The sequence below is a fragment of the Pseudoliparis swirei genome, chromosome 3 (genome assembly GCF_029220125.1).
Source record: "Pseudoliparis swirei isolate HS2019 ecotype Mariana Trench chromosome 3, NWPU_hadal_v1, whole genome shotgun sequence".
Lineage (NCBI taxonomy): Eukaryota > Metazoa > Chordata > Actinopteri > Perciformes > Liparidae > Pseudoliparis > Pseudoliparis swirei.
The window spans coordinates 11,520,438-11,539,796 of record NC_079390.1 but is presented as its reverse complement, the minus strand read 5'-3'; the positions used below and the strand labels follow the sequence as shown (position 1 = coordinate 11,539,796).

At 44.7% G+C, this 19,359-nt stretch overlaps 1 protein-coding gene across 8 annotated transcripts in view; it reads right to left on the bottom strand.

Moving 5' to 3' along the window:
* The window catches only part of msi2b (musashi RNA-binding protein 2b), a 240,001-nt gene that overhangs the window by 101,716 nt on the left and 118,926 nt on the right, over positions 1-19,359 (bottom strand). For all 8 annotated transcript variants that reach the window (XM_056443666.1, XM_056443656.1, XM_056443677.1 and 5 more), the window contains exon 7: positions 990-1,038. In XM_056443666.1, the coding sequence (XP_056299641.1) occupies positions 990-1,038 (49 nt within the window). The remainder of the gene's footprint in view (positions 1-989; positions 1,039-19,359) is intronic.

The window sequence follows — 19,359 nt, the reverse complement described above, 5'->3', positions numbered from 1 at the left end:
ACACACAATACAGTAGAGAAGAAAAGTGAGAAAAAAGAGGAAAAAAATCTAAAATAATCTTTCGATCTGAGCCGACTGCACTGAAACATTTATAAGTGTGTGTAGGTAGAGAGAGAGAGAGAGAGAGAGAGAGAGAGAGAGAGGGACACACGCTCGCTGCAAACGGAAGTTAACGCCTTGTGTGTCAAAAAAACAGCGCCCGGCCCGCTTCACTGAAACGGAGCGACTCTGTCGACTGTTGTGACAAACAAGAGAAGAGTCTCTGCTACTTTCTCTGGTGGAAATACCTGTCAGTGCCTGTCGACCGCGTCGCACACACACACACACACACACACACACACACACACACACACACACACACACGCAGCCGGGGACAGTCTGTCTCCTAAAAGTTCCTCTAACATAGCGGCGTGAGGATTCATAGCCAATAACAGCCAGCGAGCACGCGCACGGCTCGGGATAAGTGACAGTCGGCCGTGCTCAGATGCACGGCGCTGCATTGTGGCGCAGGGAGGGAAGCTGTCTTTGCAAAGTCCTCTGCGTGGGAGAGAAACGTCCCCTCATCTCAGATAAGGAGCCGATGAGAGATGGCGATAAAGTCAGTGCTTCTCCCGGGCTTTATCTGATGCTGTTATCTGACTTGCACAGCACCCACCATCGCACAATCGTTACACCCTTTAAGCACCTCTCTGAAACACTCACACCAGCATCACCATCACACACACACGCACACACACACACACACACACACGTTGACCCGCGCACACACTCAAACATTAGAAACACCGTACCAGCTTATTGATTACTTTGACATGCTCCTATTGTTGAGCAGATGGTACACCTAATATCATGTAAGATTGGAAATGTTCTGTGTTATCTCATGGGGAAAGGACGTAAAATGACTATTTTCTCACCTTTCAGACAGACAAAAAAAAAAAAAAAAGAAACAACAAAAATAGGAGAAAAGAGAGCGGACTCTTAGCACTTACCTCTATGTCTGTTGGTCGTCTTATCGAACATAAGCATGGCATCGTCAACCTGGAAGACATAAGAAAAGTACTGACATTAGCGAAATCTTATTTTAGCAAGTGCCTCACGTCACCGTCTCCCATTGAATCACATCTCATTCTTCTCGCTGCAATTATTCTTAAGATTGAAACTCTCGCTGCCACACACTTATTTCTTTCTAAGCACCCCTCTCCCACATAATCACCCGGCGGTCGCCGGGTTATTGTCGGGTTACCGTTTCCCTTTTTTTCTTGCCCGTAGCTCATAATTTTGATGAATTTCCGCAATCTCGGTGGCTTTCACTCACGGTCTGGATAAGATGTGGCGAAGGCGCTGGCGGGGGGGAAAAAAGGTGGCGAAATCAACAATGATGACAAATGGCGGAAAAAGACGCGGAGAACTGTGTGGACAATATGTGTATTTTGATGAACACCAATGTCCGGTCCATGGGAGAGTGACAGATGGACACATTACGCTAAGCGAGCGTGAGACAAATGGGATCCCTTCCTCATCTTGTAGCGGTGGCGGCGGCGGCGGCAGCATCCACTATAATATCATCCCTCATCATGTCCAATAAAGCCACACACAGACAGACAGCCCTTTTCTCTTTATTTCTTTTCTTTACACATGCCTGAAAAAACGGATCTCTAGACCCACACTCGCTTTCTATACAACTCTGTAGAAATTCTTACAAATAAGACATTTAGCCTATCATCTTTTTATATATATATTTATATATATATATATATATATATATATATAAAAAGAGGGGTAGACAGCAGCAGACAGAAACAAAGAGGGAACACTCTGCACCATCCCCTCTCCGGTTATGGTCTGTACGTAAGTGTAACGGTGTACCGGGGAAGCTCGATGCTGTGCGGCGGAGATGTGCACACGAGCTTGCGTCTGTGTCTTTCACGGGAGGGTGACAAAGCTTGGGGAGGAGATGGGAAGAGACGAGAATAGGGGTCTCACTCAAGCCGAACTGTCTGATTGGATAAAGAGAAGTGCCTGGCAGCCAGGCAGACTAGCGCTGGCACACTGTTCACGCCACCCTCTTGCCACACATTTGGCACAAAGGACGCTGGCACAGCTTGCAGGGCCCCGGTTACTCACCGCACGGCTCACAGGCCACATGCGGCTCACGGGCACTTTGTTTTCACCTCCCCGAAAAACGGTTTCCAAATTGCACAGAAATAGCCAGCGAAAGTCATATGGATTTTTAAGTAACCGGTACGTGAGGAGGTACATCTAGGTTTCCTTCTTTTCGACAGCCCGTTATTACGCGGAGAGGGTATTGTTACTCAGGCACCTGAAGTGGGCGGGGAGCCGCAGCCCACAGGTGGAGAGATCGGGGGGGGGGTGATAAAAGGAATGTTTGCAGCAAGGCGTTTGGCAGAAACGGGACAATCGGTTTCCTCGGTTTTGCCTCCAGCTAACGGCGTGACGTAATCGTGACGTCCGGAAAAGGTGTATAGATTCACTGGCTCAACAACCGTGGAAGTGTAGCTCGACACTTCTGTTCAAACACCATTTTCTCTGTTGACACTGCACACAAAACATGCAGCAAAATAGAATGAAGTCTGCCGTCTCTGACAAATGTGTTATCCGATGACTGCATGGTGGGAAAGATACAAGTTTTATTTATAATGTCGAGCAACCTAACCTTTTGTCTCATGCCAGGCGATCTAATGAAAATCGTATTAAAGTGATTGGAAGGGGGATAACCGGAATTTGGAGTGCAGAGGGGAGGTTGTGATTTTATTGCCTGAGTCTGAAGAACACAGAGCAACTTCTGGATTATTTGTCTTCTTCTGCAGTACAGACCTGCCATTGTCGTACCGAGGCGGATTATTACGCCGTGCTGGAATTTAATTTGAGAAAACTGGAAAACAGAAACCGTGGGTAACGTCTCCACATCTGACAGCGTGAAAGCTCCGCTGCAGAGCAGAAGACGGAATGGCATGTTTACCAACGGTGGTAGAACGTTTCATTTGACAAGTGCGTCTGACAGCCTGAGATCATTTACATGGGAGATGGGAAATTTATAGCGTTTGACTTCCGTCATCTCATATAAGTAATACCGGAACGGCCAAAGGAGCCGCGACGGCAGAAAGAATTCAGTTTCCCTTAAGACTCGACCCAAATGGATAAGTCTTTTTTATTTATTCACGGTTGTTCTGGAAATTGATTCGTAACAATTTTTGCAAAGTCTACTCCGTGATTTGGTGGCGAGATCCACATGTAACTACGGATGGGTATCGTTTTTCTTTTCTTTTCGATACCGGTGCTAAACCAGTACTTTTATAACGATACCGGTGCCTAAACGGTGCCTGAACCGATACTTTTAAAAAAAGAAGCACAATGAGGACATTAAAAACCTCTGCGGCCATATTCCCTGTAAAAGCCGTTATCATGGAGCACTGACAAACAACGGATATCAGACTGTCACGCTCGTAGCTTGTAGCTAGCGCTAGCTACAAGCTAGTTTAAACATGGTTATAATGGCTAATTATTTGTTGGCCTACTTTTATGAATGCAAGACTTGGAATCAACGTTACGGTACTAATCTGAGTTAAGGCTGCTCTTGTCATCATCGGTCTCCACTTTTTCAGGGGGACCGATGACGGCAGCGGTTTTCGGTACCCAACCCTACATGTAACACCAACGAGTGCCCGCGAAAACAAAAGACACAACATAACTATTTATTACTCTGGAAAACAATGTAACACGTTTGTTCTGTCATGGAGCTGACTATTAACCTCATTTGCTGTTGCTATCAAGGCAAACAAGTGGAATCTGACTTAGCTCGGAAAAAAATAAGATTAAAATGAATAAAAAACAGCCCACAGCATCAAGAGCGATGAGCCCTTCATGCAACATGACATTCAAACGTCTGCGCTCTGATATTGATTCGGACGTATATACTTTGAAGACAAAATTAATGAGGTATATTAAAGGAAGTGTATTATATGAATGTGTGAACTGTGTGGTGGTGACATGATTAGAAGAGGACCATCCTGTCAGCGAGACCCATACAACAAAGAACACGGATTCACAGTGAAGCACTGATGAGCACTTTAACAAAGAATGTGCACATCATGTGAGTCACACTCCAGCAGGTCAGTCAGTCAGCCTCTCTCTCTCTCTCTCTTTCTCACCCTCTCCCTCCCTCTCTGCCACTCGTAGAGTCTATAGAACCATCTCCTGTGCTTCAGGGCTTTTCAATGTAGTTATTCAAGCAGAACACAACTGTGTGCCTCCATCTGATAGAAGGTTAAGGACCTCTTCACTGCTCACAAAAAAAGCCCGCCACACAGAGGTGAGGCCAGGCTCTCTCTCTATCTCTCCTCCTCCTCCTCCCTCTTCCTCTTTTTTCCTCCTCCTCCTCCTTATGTCTCCTCCCCCTCCTCCACCTTTCTCTCTTCCTTTTCTCCTGGCTCGGTGAAAAGAAAGGTTCAAAGGATAATGGCTGTCTTATCACTATGTAAAAGGGGAATGGGAACTCCAACGAAGTGCCTGGCCTTTTGTGACAATGAAGAAAAGAGAAAAAGTCCATTTCACTGTGGTATATGCACTGGAACAGTCCATGACCACTTAAAAAAAGTGGAAGACTGCTGGAAGAGGGGGGGGGGGGGGGCAGCACTTTAACTAAACCTGAAGCAAACACATCTGAATCAAATAACCCCCTCTTAAAAAATGGGCTCAAAGGAGTATATTATGTATGTGAACTGTTGGCTTACCAGCTATTTCACTTTTATTCACAAATCAGAAGGAGCCAATTCAATACTAGTCCCCTATAATTTTTGTATTCTCTTCTATAAATGTCAATTTAATTTTGAGGTCTTAGCTAAGATTGGATACATATTTAATGCATGTGTAAAAATGAGTGAGAGCCAGTGTAAAGCATTTAGGGGATCTATTGGCAGAAATGGAATAATATGATTTATAAAATATAGAATTTATTTAGTGTACAATTTCCTGAAAATATAAACTATTGTGTTTTTCATTAGCTTATAATATATATATATATATATATATATATATATATATATATATATGAATATCCTGTCGTACCTAATGCAGCTGTGGAGTTCACAGACTTAGTTTTCAAATGTTCTCTTCTAAGCTGAAAAGTGACCTACTTGGGTCTTTGATTTGACTCCTTTTTGTCTGTCTGTATTGTGAAATGCTGCAACTGTTCCAGTAGATCCCTGTTTTGTGACTATTGAAGGTAACATTCATAGAATCTGAAGTTACAAATATAACTGACGTTATCAAGCTGCCTTCCAGGAAAACATTTTAAACGTTTTTGTTTTGAAGGTAATCATTTATTTGAGTTCAGGCATCTGTATGTCTGTATGTCGTGCAGGCTGACACATTCAACTGAATGACTCATTGAGTACACGGCATAAGATTGATTATGGTGTACAGCATGAATTCTCGAGCTCGGTGGCATATGTCAGATGACTCCCAGATGAACCCGGTGACTCTGCATAAACCTCCGCACATTACACCTCCAATGTGCCGCAAGCCACAAGTTTCCTGATTCAGGAGGAATCTGTTCGCAGCTAGAGAACGTGCAGCTTCACGGGTACTGTGATGCTGATGGATTGAAGCGAAAGAGATCCTGTGGTCAGTCAACGTAGGAGCAATGTGACAGTGACGCTGCATCTCAGGCTGTGGTGGAACAAAAATGCTGCTGTTCCTGTCATATAGCATGAGATCTAACTCCATACCAGGAGCAACCTCTTTGTCTGTATCAATCCATATGTTTGAACAATCTCCGAAAAAATACGTGATTATTCAAAAGGGGAAAAAAAGGAAAAAATGAGAAGAAAGGGCTGCTGAATGATGAATTATGTATCAAAGGACAAAGGCATCAATAAAGGCTAATGTGCTCTGTTTTTGGACAGGAAAACAGCGGAGGTGCCAGGTGACAGGGGGAGATTTAAGAGCTCTGGAAATGAATTATGACAGCGATTTAGAAAGGTGTCAAATGCACATTTACATTCCGCTCACAGCTAAAGGCTAGCACGGGAGCATTCCTGCAATTTGGGGGTGACACTGATATAGATCATATTTGATGCCAACGGAGACCGGAGACACAGATAGTGACCGGGGACTGCTTGAGGATCGGGGCTCTGCTTTTGTGCTGGCGCCCGGTGGGGCTTTGTGCAAGTTGTATTGGGTGCACAGCGGTTTCTCTCTGGCCTTCATCCATTATACTTGCTGCGAACTTTACTTTTAGCCAAGTGGAAAAAATTGCACTGTGTGCGTGTAGTTATCAGGCAATTTTGGTGTCAGTTTTGGTGTCGAGGATGACTGGGATTTGTGCTGACACTGCCAACACCAAGGCACAGTCTGTACTATTTCCAATGTGTTCAACAGGTGATGCTCACAAGAGCAGATCATTTTGACAGGATTCCAAAGAATTGTTGTCAAATTGTCGCGGATTCAACTTCAAAAAAAGAAAGAAAATAAATCCTGGTAAGAATACGTCAAGTTGAAAGAAATAGCTTGGGCCCACTCTAACAGAATCCCCTGATCGGAGGGACATCAACGTTGGCTCGGCGCTCGCTAGAGGCTGACCGGCGCATCGCAGACACATTCAAGATATCTAGCATGCTAAACAGGGTCCAAATATCGGGTCTCAGCCCTGGGTTACCCACTCCCGACTCGGGGAGGTAGTGACGAAAAATAACAATACAGGACTCTTTCGAGGCCCTGTAATTGGAATGAGTACACTTATTTATTTAAATCCCTCCGCCTCAAACAAGCTGCCTAGCTGACCAGCGAGCGCGTTGTCACCCAACAATGATCTGCACTTTCTTTACTCGACAAATGGCCACGGGAAACCGTTTAATGTCTCCTTATTCTTCTATTCCATTTCTTTGGTTGTGAGATATTCACATTTGGCATGGCAAAGGGATGTCGTTACGATCAATCAATTGATCAGCAATAAATCAATACAAAATTATTCAAGCAATAACATTAGTGAAGAGCGCGGTGTAAATTGTGCTGTAGTTTAAGGAAAGTGAAAAACCATAATAGCAATATGGGAGAGAAGGAGCATCACAATTATAAGTTAAATGTATGTCTATAATATGATGTTCAATTCACAAATTAATTAGGATTTAGCCATTACAGTAGTTCAAAAGCTTTGCTATTATGGGAATAACATGTAGTACAAGTACTATAGATTGTAAATATGGCCATGGCCAATGATTAATTAAGGACATTGTTTGACATTTGCCTCCCCAGCATGGTGGCGTGGGAAAGACGTGGTCCAGCTAAAATGCCAATATCATAATTGACAGTGAGTTTAGTTAAAGCTTTCGTATTGCATACCCATCATATTAACTTCAATCACAGTGTGCACCCAGAGCATCTAACACATACCATTTTCCACTGGCACTATCCAGCAAACCTCGAGACTCACAACGAATACAAAATCACTTTGAACCACTTCTTTTCGGATATACTCCATCAAATGACATATTGGGCAGGGAGAGAGACAGCTGTTTAACTGGAGGACCCAGATTTAAGCCCCCTTGTTGGCAAGCATCCGTTTTCTATAAGTGTCTCTGAGCAAGAGACTCAATCCCTGCCTTCTTAACCCTTGTGTTGCCTTCGGGTCAATTTGACCCGATTCAATGTTTCACCCTCCTGTCGCCTTCGGGTCAATATGACCCGATTCAATGTTTAACCCTCCTGTTACCTTTATATTTACTAACATATTTTACCCTTGAGGTCAATATGACCCCAGCTATTAAAATCTCCAGAAAATTATTAGAATTAATATTGTTTTCCAAGTTTAAGTGTGAGGTACTTTATGTTTGTTTGTTGACTCCCGAAAGAACACCGACATTAAACATTGAATCGGGTCAAATTGACCCGAAGGCGACAGGAGGGTTAAATATTGAATCGGGTCAAAATGACCCGAAGGCAACACAAGGGTTAAGGACAGCAGTCTGTGGCTGAACCTGCACCACAGCCTCACTGTGTGTGTGTGGGGGGGGGGGGGGGGGGGGGGGAGGAATCAATGAAGTATTGCATTATGATTATCGTCATCATCATTATGAGAAATCTAGGTCATGGACGTTCAAGGAGAAACCTCAGCTGCCACTGCCCCTTCATCAACACTCCCCTTACCGTGCCGAGCATCTACTATTCCATTACAATGTCGGCAATTAACAGAGAAATGATAGCGACTCGGTGATAATGGACAAATTTGTTACAACCCTTCCAATTGTTCTTTTGTGGAGGAAATCTATATTATTGTCTGGGAACATTGGGCTGCAATGTGCTGCATCCACGCTCGAGCGCGCTTTACAAGTGGCGGCGTAACGAGGAGCAGAGGGCAACATTTGAGCTGCCTATAAGCTCTTGCAATTACACAAGAGGGCAAAAGGGACTCTGTTCTTAAGCGCGGGCCGAGATGGACGAGCACTTCTTGCCTTTTGGTCCTCGGCAGAGGCCAACCAGCTCAATTTAATCTCGAACACAACCTCTCTCTTCCCCCAAAAGGAATAATGGATGAGTGGCAACTCTCAGCAGAACTGATAAAAATGCAGGGCTAGAGTGCAAACGTACACACGCACACACACACACACACACATAGAAAAGGCCCGGTTGTGTAGGGTGAAGAGGCGCTTATCTGCCGTCTGCTCCGTCTACCCCATTTCTCTTTATTTGTCCGACAGTGAATTTATTTTTTGGTTTCTTCAAGCTGAACTGGATTCTTCACCTGTTTTGTATCCAATATTTTAGAACTAATGACAATTTGCATACAGATTTAAAAGCTATGTAAAAGGTCTTTATAACATATTTCTGTGGGACAGTACACAGAGGAAACAAGAGGAGCCTTAACATAAGGACACCCCGGGGATTGTAATTACCAATGGACAATCACGCATTTGAGGATTGACTGAAAATCTTAACTGCCATATGGTACTCTATATATATTACCCAGCGAGCGAGGCACACTCCATGGCAACACGAAGGGAACGAGATTCGAGCGTTCACGTCCACGATTCATCTATTTTTTAATACCTAATTACCGAAAAACGAGAGCGACGGAGAAGCGCGATTCAAGTGTTTTTCATCCCACAGAAATGTGTGTGTGTGTAATTATTAATGATATACACCATGGGCTGAATGTCAACACTTATTCCAGTAACTTTCCTTCATGTTGACATTAACAAAATGGCTTGAGAGGAACACGTGAAGAAGACAATTCCTCAAATCTGTCAGGATTACATATTTATGAGGTCCCCCGCTCAGCATCCAAGGAGGTCGCTATGGTGACACAAACTGATGTATATTCTAACGATGAACTTTGTGTGTCAAAGAGTGCCTCAGAGCATTGTTGAAATGGTTCGCACAGACCGTGCCACAGTGCTCCGTGCAGCTTTCAGATCGGCAAATACACAATTAAAAAGGCAGTCATGCTGAGGCCGCTCTAATCAATGTACTATTACAAAGAAATGTAATGAAAGGATGATGGAGGGATGCCTTCGGGAGGCTGCCATGTTGTTAGGGCAGACTGTAACACTGTTGTGGCAGAGCGACATTTTTATTAGCACATCCCTCGCCCTGCCCGAGCCAGACTCAATCATATTTACATATCCTTTTTATTGTAAACAACCTTTGCCGATGTCTGACAAATAGCCAGTTTACAAATGTAGCACCGGGGAGGATTATTTACCTCGCCGGTTTCTGACTTTGAGGTTACAATTAATGTAAATTATATCCGGTTCCATCCTCTAAATCAGCCCTCTGTATTGCAGAACATATTGCGTGCTTTGAAATGAAAGAGATGGAAGCATCTCAGGGCGGCTTTTTCGCAGCTATTCTTAGGCGGGATGTATTGCGAGCCTAAAACAGGCCTTTTTACACAACACAGGAAACCATTTATACGGTTCTTCCTTCCTATATGAATGGGACTTCAGGAAGTAGTTGGGTCTGGCCAAACGGACCCCACAGAGGCATGTCCACACAGTTGAGCTCAGTATGCTCGAGGAAGTAGGCCTCGGCCTCGTCCATCAATCCGCCTGTCTTCCTGTGCCAAGTTACAGGGAACTACCCATTACGGAGTCATTTTATTAATAGGCCTCCTTTCCTCTCCACCAGACTCCTGCAGAGTGCCTCCTCATTCTGTCAGAATGGAGTGTGCCTGCAAGCCACCTCCATGAAACTGCAGCACCAGGGCCTTCCCTGCATCTACCCTGTGAAAGCTCAGGCTGGGAAATATTGTGCTTCCAAGCTAAAATAGCATCTGGAGAGGTGAGCAATCCCTAAGCCCGAGAGCAAACAGTTTAACATCGAGGACTTATTTAAAATGATGTCTTTCCTCGCGGTAAGCCAATCAGATTTCTATTTTAGCACACACAAACACACACACACACACACACGAACACACACACACCCCTTACATCATCCTCCCCTTCTTCCCTCCTCCAGGCTAATGTAAATATAGCTGCGAGCAGCATTGACTGGAGGACAGAAAAGGGTCAGAGGATGCGCTGAATGTTTGTGAACACCGGATGCAGAGGGATGTCTGGGAGGAGCTTAGGGCAAATGAGTTGAACGTGCGAGGACGTCCCGGAGGACAAAAGGGTATTACACTGACAATTATTATGTGTTAAGCCAATTCGTATAGAGTTGCACCGATTGGCTGAAAGCAGGGCGGTTTACAGCTCATCGGCCATGTCGGGCTCACTGGTTTCATGTCCCATCATCATATTTTTGCCGGTCACATGTTATACTTTTAAAGCTTGCAGTTTGTCAGAGGAGCGAGCCCAAAATCGTGGAACAAGAACTTTTAAAACAGTTGGAGCGACTCACCTAATCAGACAGTTATTGTTTTGAAATTCATTCCAGTGCGACATCTCCCCATCGCACAGTCCTGCCTGTATGAGAACTAACCGTTAACGTTGTCTGTCTTCTCCTCCTCGGCGAGGCATTCACGGTTTGCAATGCTCAAGCAGTAAAATAGCATAAGGTCATAACCATAAAAGTGCTGCCAATGTGAAATGCTCTGCAACAACCCCCTCAGATATAGATACCAATCGTTTCTGAGGCATAACGCAGCAGACCTGTTCAAATGTTTCCATGTAGAACCATGTTTGTTTTTGTTGTTACCAGCTTGCTCAGCGTAGGGCTAACGAGCATATATATACACATATACATATATACATATATATATATATGGTACATTTATTGGTCGTTAATTACTGTTGGTAATATATATATATATATGTTATATATATGTAATATATATATACATGTATATATATGTATATTTTCTTCTTTTCATTTCTCTCCCTCTTCTCCTCTCCCCCCCTTCCTTTCCTTCTCTCCTCAGCTTCTCTCGTCATGTCTTGTCTTGTTTTATACTTGAGAGACTTCCTTCTAAAACTCGAACTAAATCATGGGATCATCAACTGATCATTGATCAACTGGTCTCTCAACGCACTCTGACACCAACTAGCTTGGGTTCGGGGTCGGGAACCTGCCTCCTGGGTTGCCGCTCCGGCAGCCCCGACACGATGCTGTGCCTAGCAGCCCTAGCCGTGGAGGCCGAGGAGGACGGCGCGATCTACCTATATGATTACAGGATTTCTCAGGTTTCTGATTGTTGATTTGCCCTGTTTTGTCGGAAAATTAATGAAATTAAAGGGACATTAAGCCTGCCCCACTAAGGCTGCCCCCGGAGGTGGATCGATTGGAAATGGGGGAGTGGAAGTGTAGAAAGTGGTAAATAGTAAAATTGCTGTGGAACACTGAAAAACCAATCTCCAATCTCCTAATCCCTCTTCCTCAGCCCTCACTGGCCCAAGGCGTTACTGGAACAAACAACTCCCCTGACTCCTGAAGAGAACCTCTCCCTTCCCCTTCCCCTCCTTCCCCCCACCTGTGGTTGTTTTCTCAGACCCTTTCAGGCTACCTTTCAAGCAGCGACCATCTTGCGGACTTCCACACTCTGTCTGTGTGGGCTGGGGGGGCCTGGGGGAGGACGCATACACACACAAGACACCAATATACTGATTAACCCCACTACCCCCTACCCCTCCTCCCTCTTCCGCCGCCCCCAACCTACTGACAACGTGTGTGGGTGTGGCCTGGAGGCTGGCGGCTGGCGCGGCTGGCTGCTTGCTGGTGGCTGCTGGTGTCTGCCCCCAATGGATGGCCGGATGGGCTTAGATCCTGGATTACCTCCTCCCCTTCCCTCCCGTTTCCTTCATGTCTAAAAAGTAAATGTGTATATGTGCGGTGTTGTTTTTTTTTCCTCACTGTACACTTCTCTCCCTACACAGGGGGGGGGGGTTGGTGTTTTTCGCCTTCTTCCCTCATGTTATGCTGTAATCTTTTCATCTACCTTTCTTGCAATTTCGATGCTTTTGTACCTGTACTCTGGCAAACGACAAATAAATTCAATCAATCAATCAATCAATCAATCAATATATATATATATTACCAACAGTAATTAACGACCAATAAATGTACCATATTATTATTATACTTATAATATACTTACTATACTTATTATTACAAATCATTAGTACTAATGTTATTACCAATATTATTAATACAAATACTGGTAATACTGTTTATAATAATCACCAGACTTATTTCCTGGGCATTTTCCCCTATATTGTTATAGATGTATAATTTAAGGTAAGGTGTCAAACACAAACCGTTATTCAACTGTAATAGGCAGTGAAGAAAATAAAAATGTGGTCATATGTTTGTCATGGTTCATGCATTCACCGAGGCTAAAGGGGAAAGCCGTGCAGCCTCAGCAAAACGTGGAACATTTCAGTCACGCAACGGCAGGAGCGAACAAACATGTTGTGATTCAATCGGCTTATTATTAAAACGGGAAGCCTCTGCACGGCCTGGTACAACACACAGACATGCGGCGGCACAATATTGGCTGCACGAGGATTATTTCTCTCCTCCGGAGTCGAGGAAAGACCCTCTGGATACGAACCTCATCTGAAGGAGAAGCATGTCATTCTCTGCTCAAGTGTCTTTGCTCTTTTTTCCGCCCACAACGTGAATCTAAGAGATGGCCTCGGATCCGGGAGGCCGCTTTGAAGCTCTTTTTCTTGGCGATGGGAGAATTCACGAATGCAAAAGGGCCGCCGCTGCTCCTTTGCGACGGCCTGAGCTTTAACGAAACAAAGCGGCTCGTAATGCCTCTGCATAACCATCCAGAAAGTCAAAATTAATAACAGACCGTCTCTATTCATGAATCAGGTGCTCGGCGACGCCGTGCTCTCATGTTCACAGGTCCGATGAACATAAATCTCTCCCCAGAGACAGGGCTGTGTATTATGTATTTTGATATCAAAAGGTGAACAAGAGGGATAAAATGAGCTGCTAGCTTGAGTTGAATAGCATTCATTTCACTCACAATGGCCACCGGCCCTAATACCTGGAGTGTTTTTCTTAGATTAGGCTTAAGCATTCTTTATAAAAGGCCATTTCAATAATTTGACATGTCTTCCGTCAGAATGGGAGAGTGAGCACCGATAAAAACTTTCTTTCTTTCTTTCCCCCTCCTCCTTTTCATGCAAAACACTTTCATCTGTCATATCGTGATAGCCGGTCTCTCTTTGTCAGCATAAATACGAGAGCCCCTATTTGAATATGGTTACACATCCCTCTATTTATTAAAGCTTGGATTAACATGACAGGAAGTTTTGTCTGGGGGCTCTTTAAGATGGCTCAGAGAGGCAATCTGGTGACAGTAATAGGATCCAGCTAATATACTTGACTGATGCTCCTTTCCCAGTGTTATAAAGCAGAACAATAGGAGTGGGGTTTCCGGGAGTGAATGCATTGTGTTTTGTAATAGTGCACAAGTGTGTGTGTGTGTGTGTGTGTGTGTGTGTGTGTGTCTGGGGCGGACTAGGGGGAGGGGGTCTGCTAATCAGCCAGAATACCATCACTTAGCAAATATAAGGCGTGATGGAATAAAAATACTAAAAGGTCACAGAGCAATTCCATCAGGACAGCCATGCTACAATTAACTGAATAGACAAAGGCTCTGACATTAGTGAGAGCTATAATAATGTTTTACTCCAGTGTCTGTGACTTTGTAGAGGTTCGTTAAAGGTTGGCTTTAAAAAATAAACACTAATTATTTGTATTACTTCTCTTCTTGCGCCAGTGAAGTCCTTTTCCCCCAGTTTTTCTCTGATGCAAGGTGTTCAGAGACATCATGAATGGGCATTTGACATTTTAGTGTCGATATCGTGAATGAGGATAGGATTGTGAAAGTATGGCTTTCACTGATTGGAATTGACCTGCCGATTCCCATTTTGATTTCTCACATCTATAATTGACATCACGGCTCCAGATTAACATTATTCTACACCTTCCTGAAAAGTAACCTCAGCTGTTATTAATTAAAAATGTTATCGGTTTACTTTGATATTGTCATCCATCGTGGTTTTTTAAAAACTTTTTATTTATTTATTGTAATTCCATCTAAAATCTTGGCATTTTGTAGTTGTAATCATATGTTGTTGGCCAGAGCTTACATCAGTTTTGGAAGTTAAACAGGTCACAATCCCCTCTCTAATATCTATTTTATATTACCGTGTAAACATCACCATCAAACCACTGGTTTGAGTGTCATGCCAAAAGTGACATCTTATAGGGTTCAATTTAAACTCCATCGCATTATAGCATTATAATCTACCTTCGCTTAATACTCGTTTTACTGAATATGGCCAGAATGCATCATAATGCTAATCATAGCTGTTGGCTCCGACAGCCGATCAATGGGAGCACTTTATGTAAAACCTACAACAAATCAATAGGAAATTGTATTATTACGTTCTAAAAACTAATAGCGAGTGTATCAGTGCAATCTTATGCTGCTAATAGTGCACCTTCGCTTATCTTGCTGATGCGGATTGGTTTTTGTCATTTATGACTTAATGTTTTTTCTCTGGCCTTCTCACAACAGACCTCGTTGTGATCCCTGTTGTTCTGCTTTTCTGGCTGGTGTTTTCCCTGTGTGCTTAGATCTATCGCTGTCAATATCAGTATGCTGGCAGGGAATTGTTTATAGACATTTCCATATGTCAGGGAGTTGCTACGGATGGACTGTGTTTGTGTGTGTGTACGTAAATGTGTGTGTTTGTGTAAGCCGGGGTTAGGAGATCAAACACACATCTGTTTGTGAGATGGTGGGGAATCTGTGCTTCTCCCCCAAACCTCTCAATACTAATTAACGATCCACTGATAGTGGCCAAATGCCAACTGTCATTAGCACGCAGCACAACACGAGTGCACGGACGCCGATGCACGCGCACGCGCTCAAACACAGATGCGGCCACCCACAACAGACCAACACAAACACGCCATTAAACACACATGAACACGATGTTCCCCGTTTCCACTCACTCGGTGATGTAAAAATCATCCTGTGTGAAGCGACATTACAATTAAAACTACACTGAATAAAAATCATGTTGAACTGCTCATCAGGAGCTCAGCTGTTTGGGAGACACCAACGACAACCTTGATTCTCGGAATGGATGTGGACCTTTGTCTTTTCTTCACGGCTGCCCTTGATTTTGTTCAGCGAGGATTCTAGCTATGCCCAAAATAGTTTTTAAAACTCTGGTGTCTAACGCACACGCGGCTTCTCTCCGCCCCGCAGCCGTCATTCCCCTTCCCCCGGTGGCGGGGTCAGATAGAGAGAGCAAAAGCGGTCAGAGGATACGACACTGGGAGCAGATGATGGTCTGCCCGTATGGAGCCCCTCCCCCCGCAGGACACCCATCACGACTTCAGACAGATGCCAGTTGGTCCGGATAATGCCACCCACGGTGGCCTCAGCTGGGAGGCCAAACGGCACAGGACCACTAGAGGAGATTGATATTTCAGTCCGACTATCGGTGATCAGACACTGAATTCCATTTAAACGTAAATACTAAACATTCGAGGGGTTTTATCGATCGCACACGCCACACTGACAACAGCATTATGCTTTGCACATTTCAAATGGAGTGACGCTCTCCTGCCGTGTTTAATAGTACAGTACCGACGGCAGTGGCGAAGAAATGCTTCCTTCAAAAAACCAGAGCGGAGCCTCGTCTCTCCTCCTCTCTCTCCGCTCGCAGCCAGCCTGCCTGCCGCCATCTCACGACAGCATCTCTGATCTCTGTGTCAACAGGCGACACCGGCAGCTCACACTAACTCAGCACGCATCAGCCCATCTGTGAGGCGAAAAACCCACGTCTGCAAATGCATTTAGCATAGACGTTGGGCCCGATTAATGGCACGGCTGGCCAACACTGTACGCGCTGATGTCTTTGCACCTGACACGGTACCACTTTATCGTTGCCATCCCGAGCAATAAAGACAGCCGGCGAGCCCTTTGACAGATTTTTTCTTTCACCGTTGGGCCGGGAATACCCGAGCAGCAGGTAGGAGATCAAAGCCGCTGTTGACAGAGTCCGCAAACGCAAAGATTTATTCAACTCGTCAGGAATTGTCGCAATGTTTTCTCTTCGGCCTCCTATCTCTGTGTGTGTGTACCTTTACCGATGGGGGTTTATTAGTTGTCAGTGGGCCAGGTGGGTGGCCGTGCGGTTGTCCAGCTCCAGTCCAAACTCATACAGAGGTTGTGATGACAGGATCCGAAGCCCTCTGTGGTTACACAGTGGAATTCAAATGCCAATCCTCCTAACCAGCACCATCTCCCCTCCCTCTCTCTCCCTCTCTCTCCCTCTCTCTCCCTCTCTCTTCCTCTCGTTTGTCATCCCCTCCCCTCCCCTCTCCCCCAGTGTTTGTCAGGGTTGGTGATTAGCTGTCACCCTCTGCAGAAGCAGATAACACCCCATATAGCCTGTTTCCCCTCTGGGAGCATGCACACACGTAAAACAGGGACAACACACACACAAACAGACACACAAGCGTGTGCACGTCTCTGCAAACGAAAGGCACTTACGAAAATAAAGATAAACGCAACTGCTCAATGCAAATCGCATTTTTGGCACGCGTTTACCAGGACTTTAGGTGTCAGCTGGATTTAGATAACTGTATACGGACCTATCCTGGACTATACCCGCCCCTTTTAGCCACTGCATTGACTACTCACTCAAGCCCACCTTGGTGTAACCTCTATGTACTTCTATTTACAGATGCAGAAGGAGTGACAGGTCCAAACTTTGCCACTCCAAACTACAGTTCCGGGTTTTTTCTTCAACAAACATATAGTTCCATAAATGCGGAACCGGTTCCAGTCGAGAAACGGTTCTTGTAACCCACCCCAGTGGTTAACCAGTTTAGAGTTTTGCATAAGTGAGCAATTATGGGTGCAAAATTTCAAAATGTCACAGTGTCAGGCAGCAACGCCTCAAAGATAAAATGCCCCTCAGCCTATACCCACTTCATTACTGCCTGCTCTTTTCATTGCACTCTGATCTACTTGTGTCAGAGTATACTTTGACTAAAAGCTAAAAGCCAAGTGGCTGATTAGCAGCTCTCATGAATCCTTCCAATTCAAGGGAGCTGTGCGACTACTTTCACAACTACAATTCCAGGGACACAAACAAACCACTGGGTCTTCTGAAAGTTGTGTTTCGGCAACATGTAGATGTTGTCCATCTTCATATTTAACTGGCATTCACTTTCTTGTGCAATTAACCCCCTTCCACCTGCCCAAAAAAATCCCAATGTCCCCTTCGAATGCAAAACATCAAACATGAAGCAAAGACCTGCACTTTGAAATGAAGTCATCACTGAAAAGAAAAAAAGAAGGAAACCTGCATAAAAAAGTCCTTCCTTGACTGCTTGAAGTGCACTTTTATGAACACAGCAAAAGCTGCCTCCTCATTCATCTCGTTCCAACACTTAAACACAACTTCATCTCACACATAAGTCACATGCATTTTTTGAGGAATCATCAAAAGATGCCCTAAAAAATTAATGTTCAAACATGAATGAAAAAGAAAATATGCTGAGTGTGACAGACCCTCGTACATCTAGTATTAACAGACGGATGGAGCTTGGATGACTACTGGTTGCTATTTTTTAACCAAATGTGCAGAGCCAGACAGTACCACCACCCCCCACCCCCCACCCCCAAACCCCCCTTGTTACTCCAGGTTATTTGTGCCCTTTGCATCTTGGCGACAGGCGCTGCATTGGTTGGACAGGGTGTGCATTTTTTTTTGTCTCGTCGTGTAATCCTTAAAGTAAGTATGCGGTTGCGTCAAAGTAAATTACCGTCTGTTTCCCATATAGCGTAGTTATCGTTACCCGGAAATGAAGCATCAGTCGAACCTAACACGCCCGCAACGTAAAATGGTTGTCTCACTTCTGTGTACATTTAGAACATTCCCCAATTAGTTTGTACGTCATCCAATCTCTCCCACCTCAATCTCAGTCCATCTCTTCTAAAAACGGCCACACTCCAATGCTGAAGACCTTCTGATTTGCATTTTGTTTTTTCTGGGTTGATTCCCTCTTGTCTGGATTTGAAGAGCTCTTCCATCAGGAGAACAACTCCACTCTTTAGGGAAACAATCTTTTAACTTCTGTGGAGTTACTACTATTTTTCTTCTGTGTAGTGCTACTTGGTCGCCTAAAACGCCCTTCGGGCGGGGAGGTGAGCGGAGCGTGGAGAGGGAAAGCTACGGCGGCTTGTACGCGCGTACGAGCGCCTCTCGGGTACGAGCGCTTGCAATCTCCTGCAACAAACTGGACGAACTGGCAGCACTCTGTGGACTGACTGCTGGTCTGAGAGACAGGGACTCTGCTCATCCTCCGCTCTGTGTTTCTCGCTGCTGGCTTAGATGCTCACACCCACTCTGGCGTTTGAAGCTCGCTGCGAGCGCACTGTGGGCGGACGGGAACCGGCCAAGGAGGTAAAAAAAATTTTTCAAGGAATTTTAGCACAGCAACGAGACTGGTCGGACAGCGTAATTCAGCTGTTCTCCGGACGTTTATCATTCACTCCAAACCTTTTTATCATTCAAACCCTTCTCTCTTCATCATCCCTGGCCGGAGTTTCGGCTGGCGGGGGGAACGTGAACGAGGAACAACAGACGACACAAAACAACAAGCTGCTGAGCGAGCTTGGCGGGAGCTCTTTAGTTCTTTGGTTATTGTTTTAAATAAAGGAAAAAACCTCAGCCAAACAACTCTCCTAATAGCTGGTTAGATAAATAACCAGAGAGAGAAGAGAGAACTCACTACTGCTAACAATCACCACTTAATGGGCCCTCAACAGCCTGCCCCACTGCACTGGAAACTTACATGCCACCATGGTTCATCTGATTCATCAGACGGCAGAGACTAAAGCCTGCAAACCTGTGG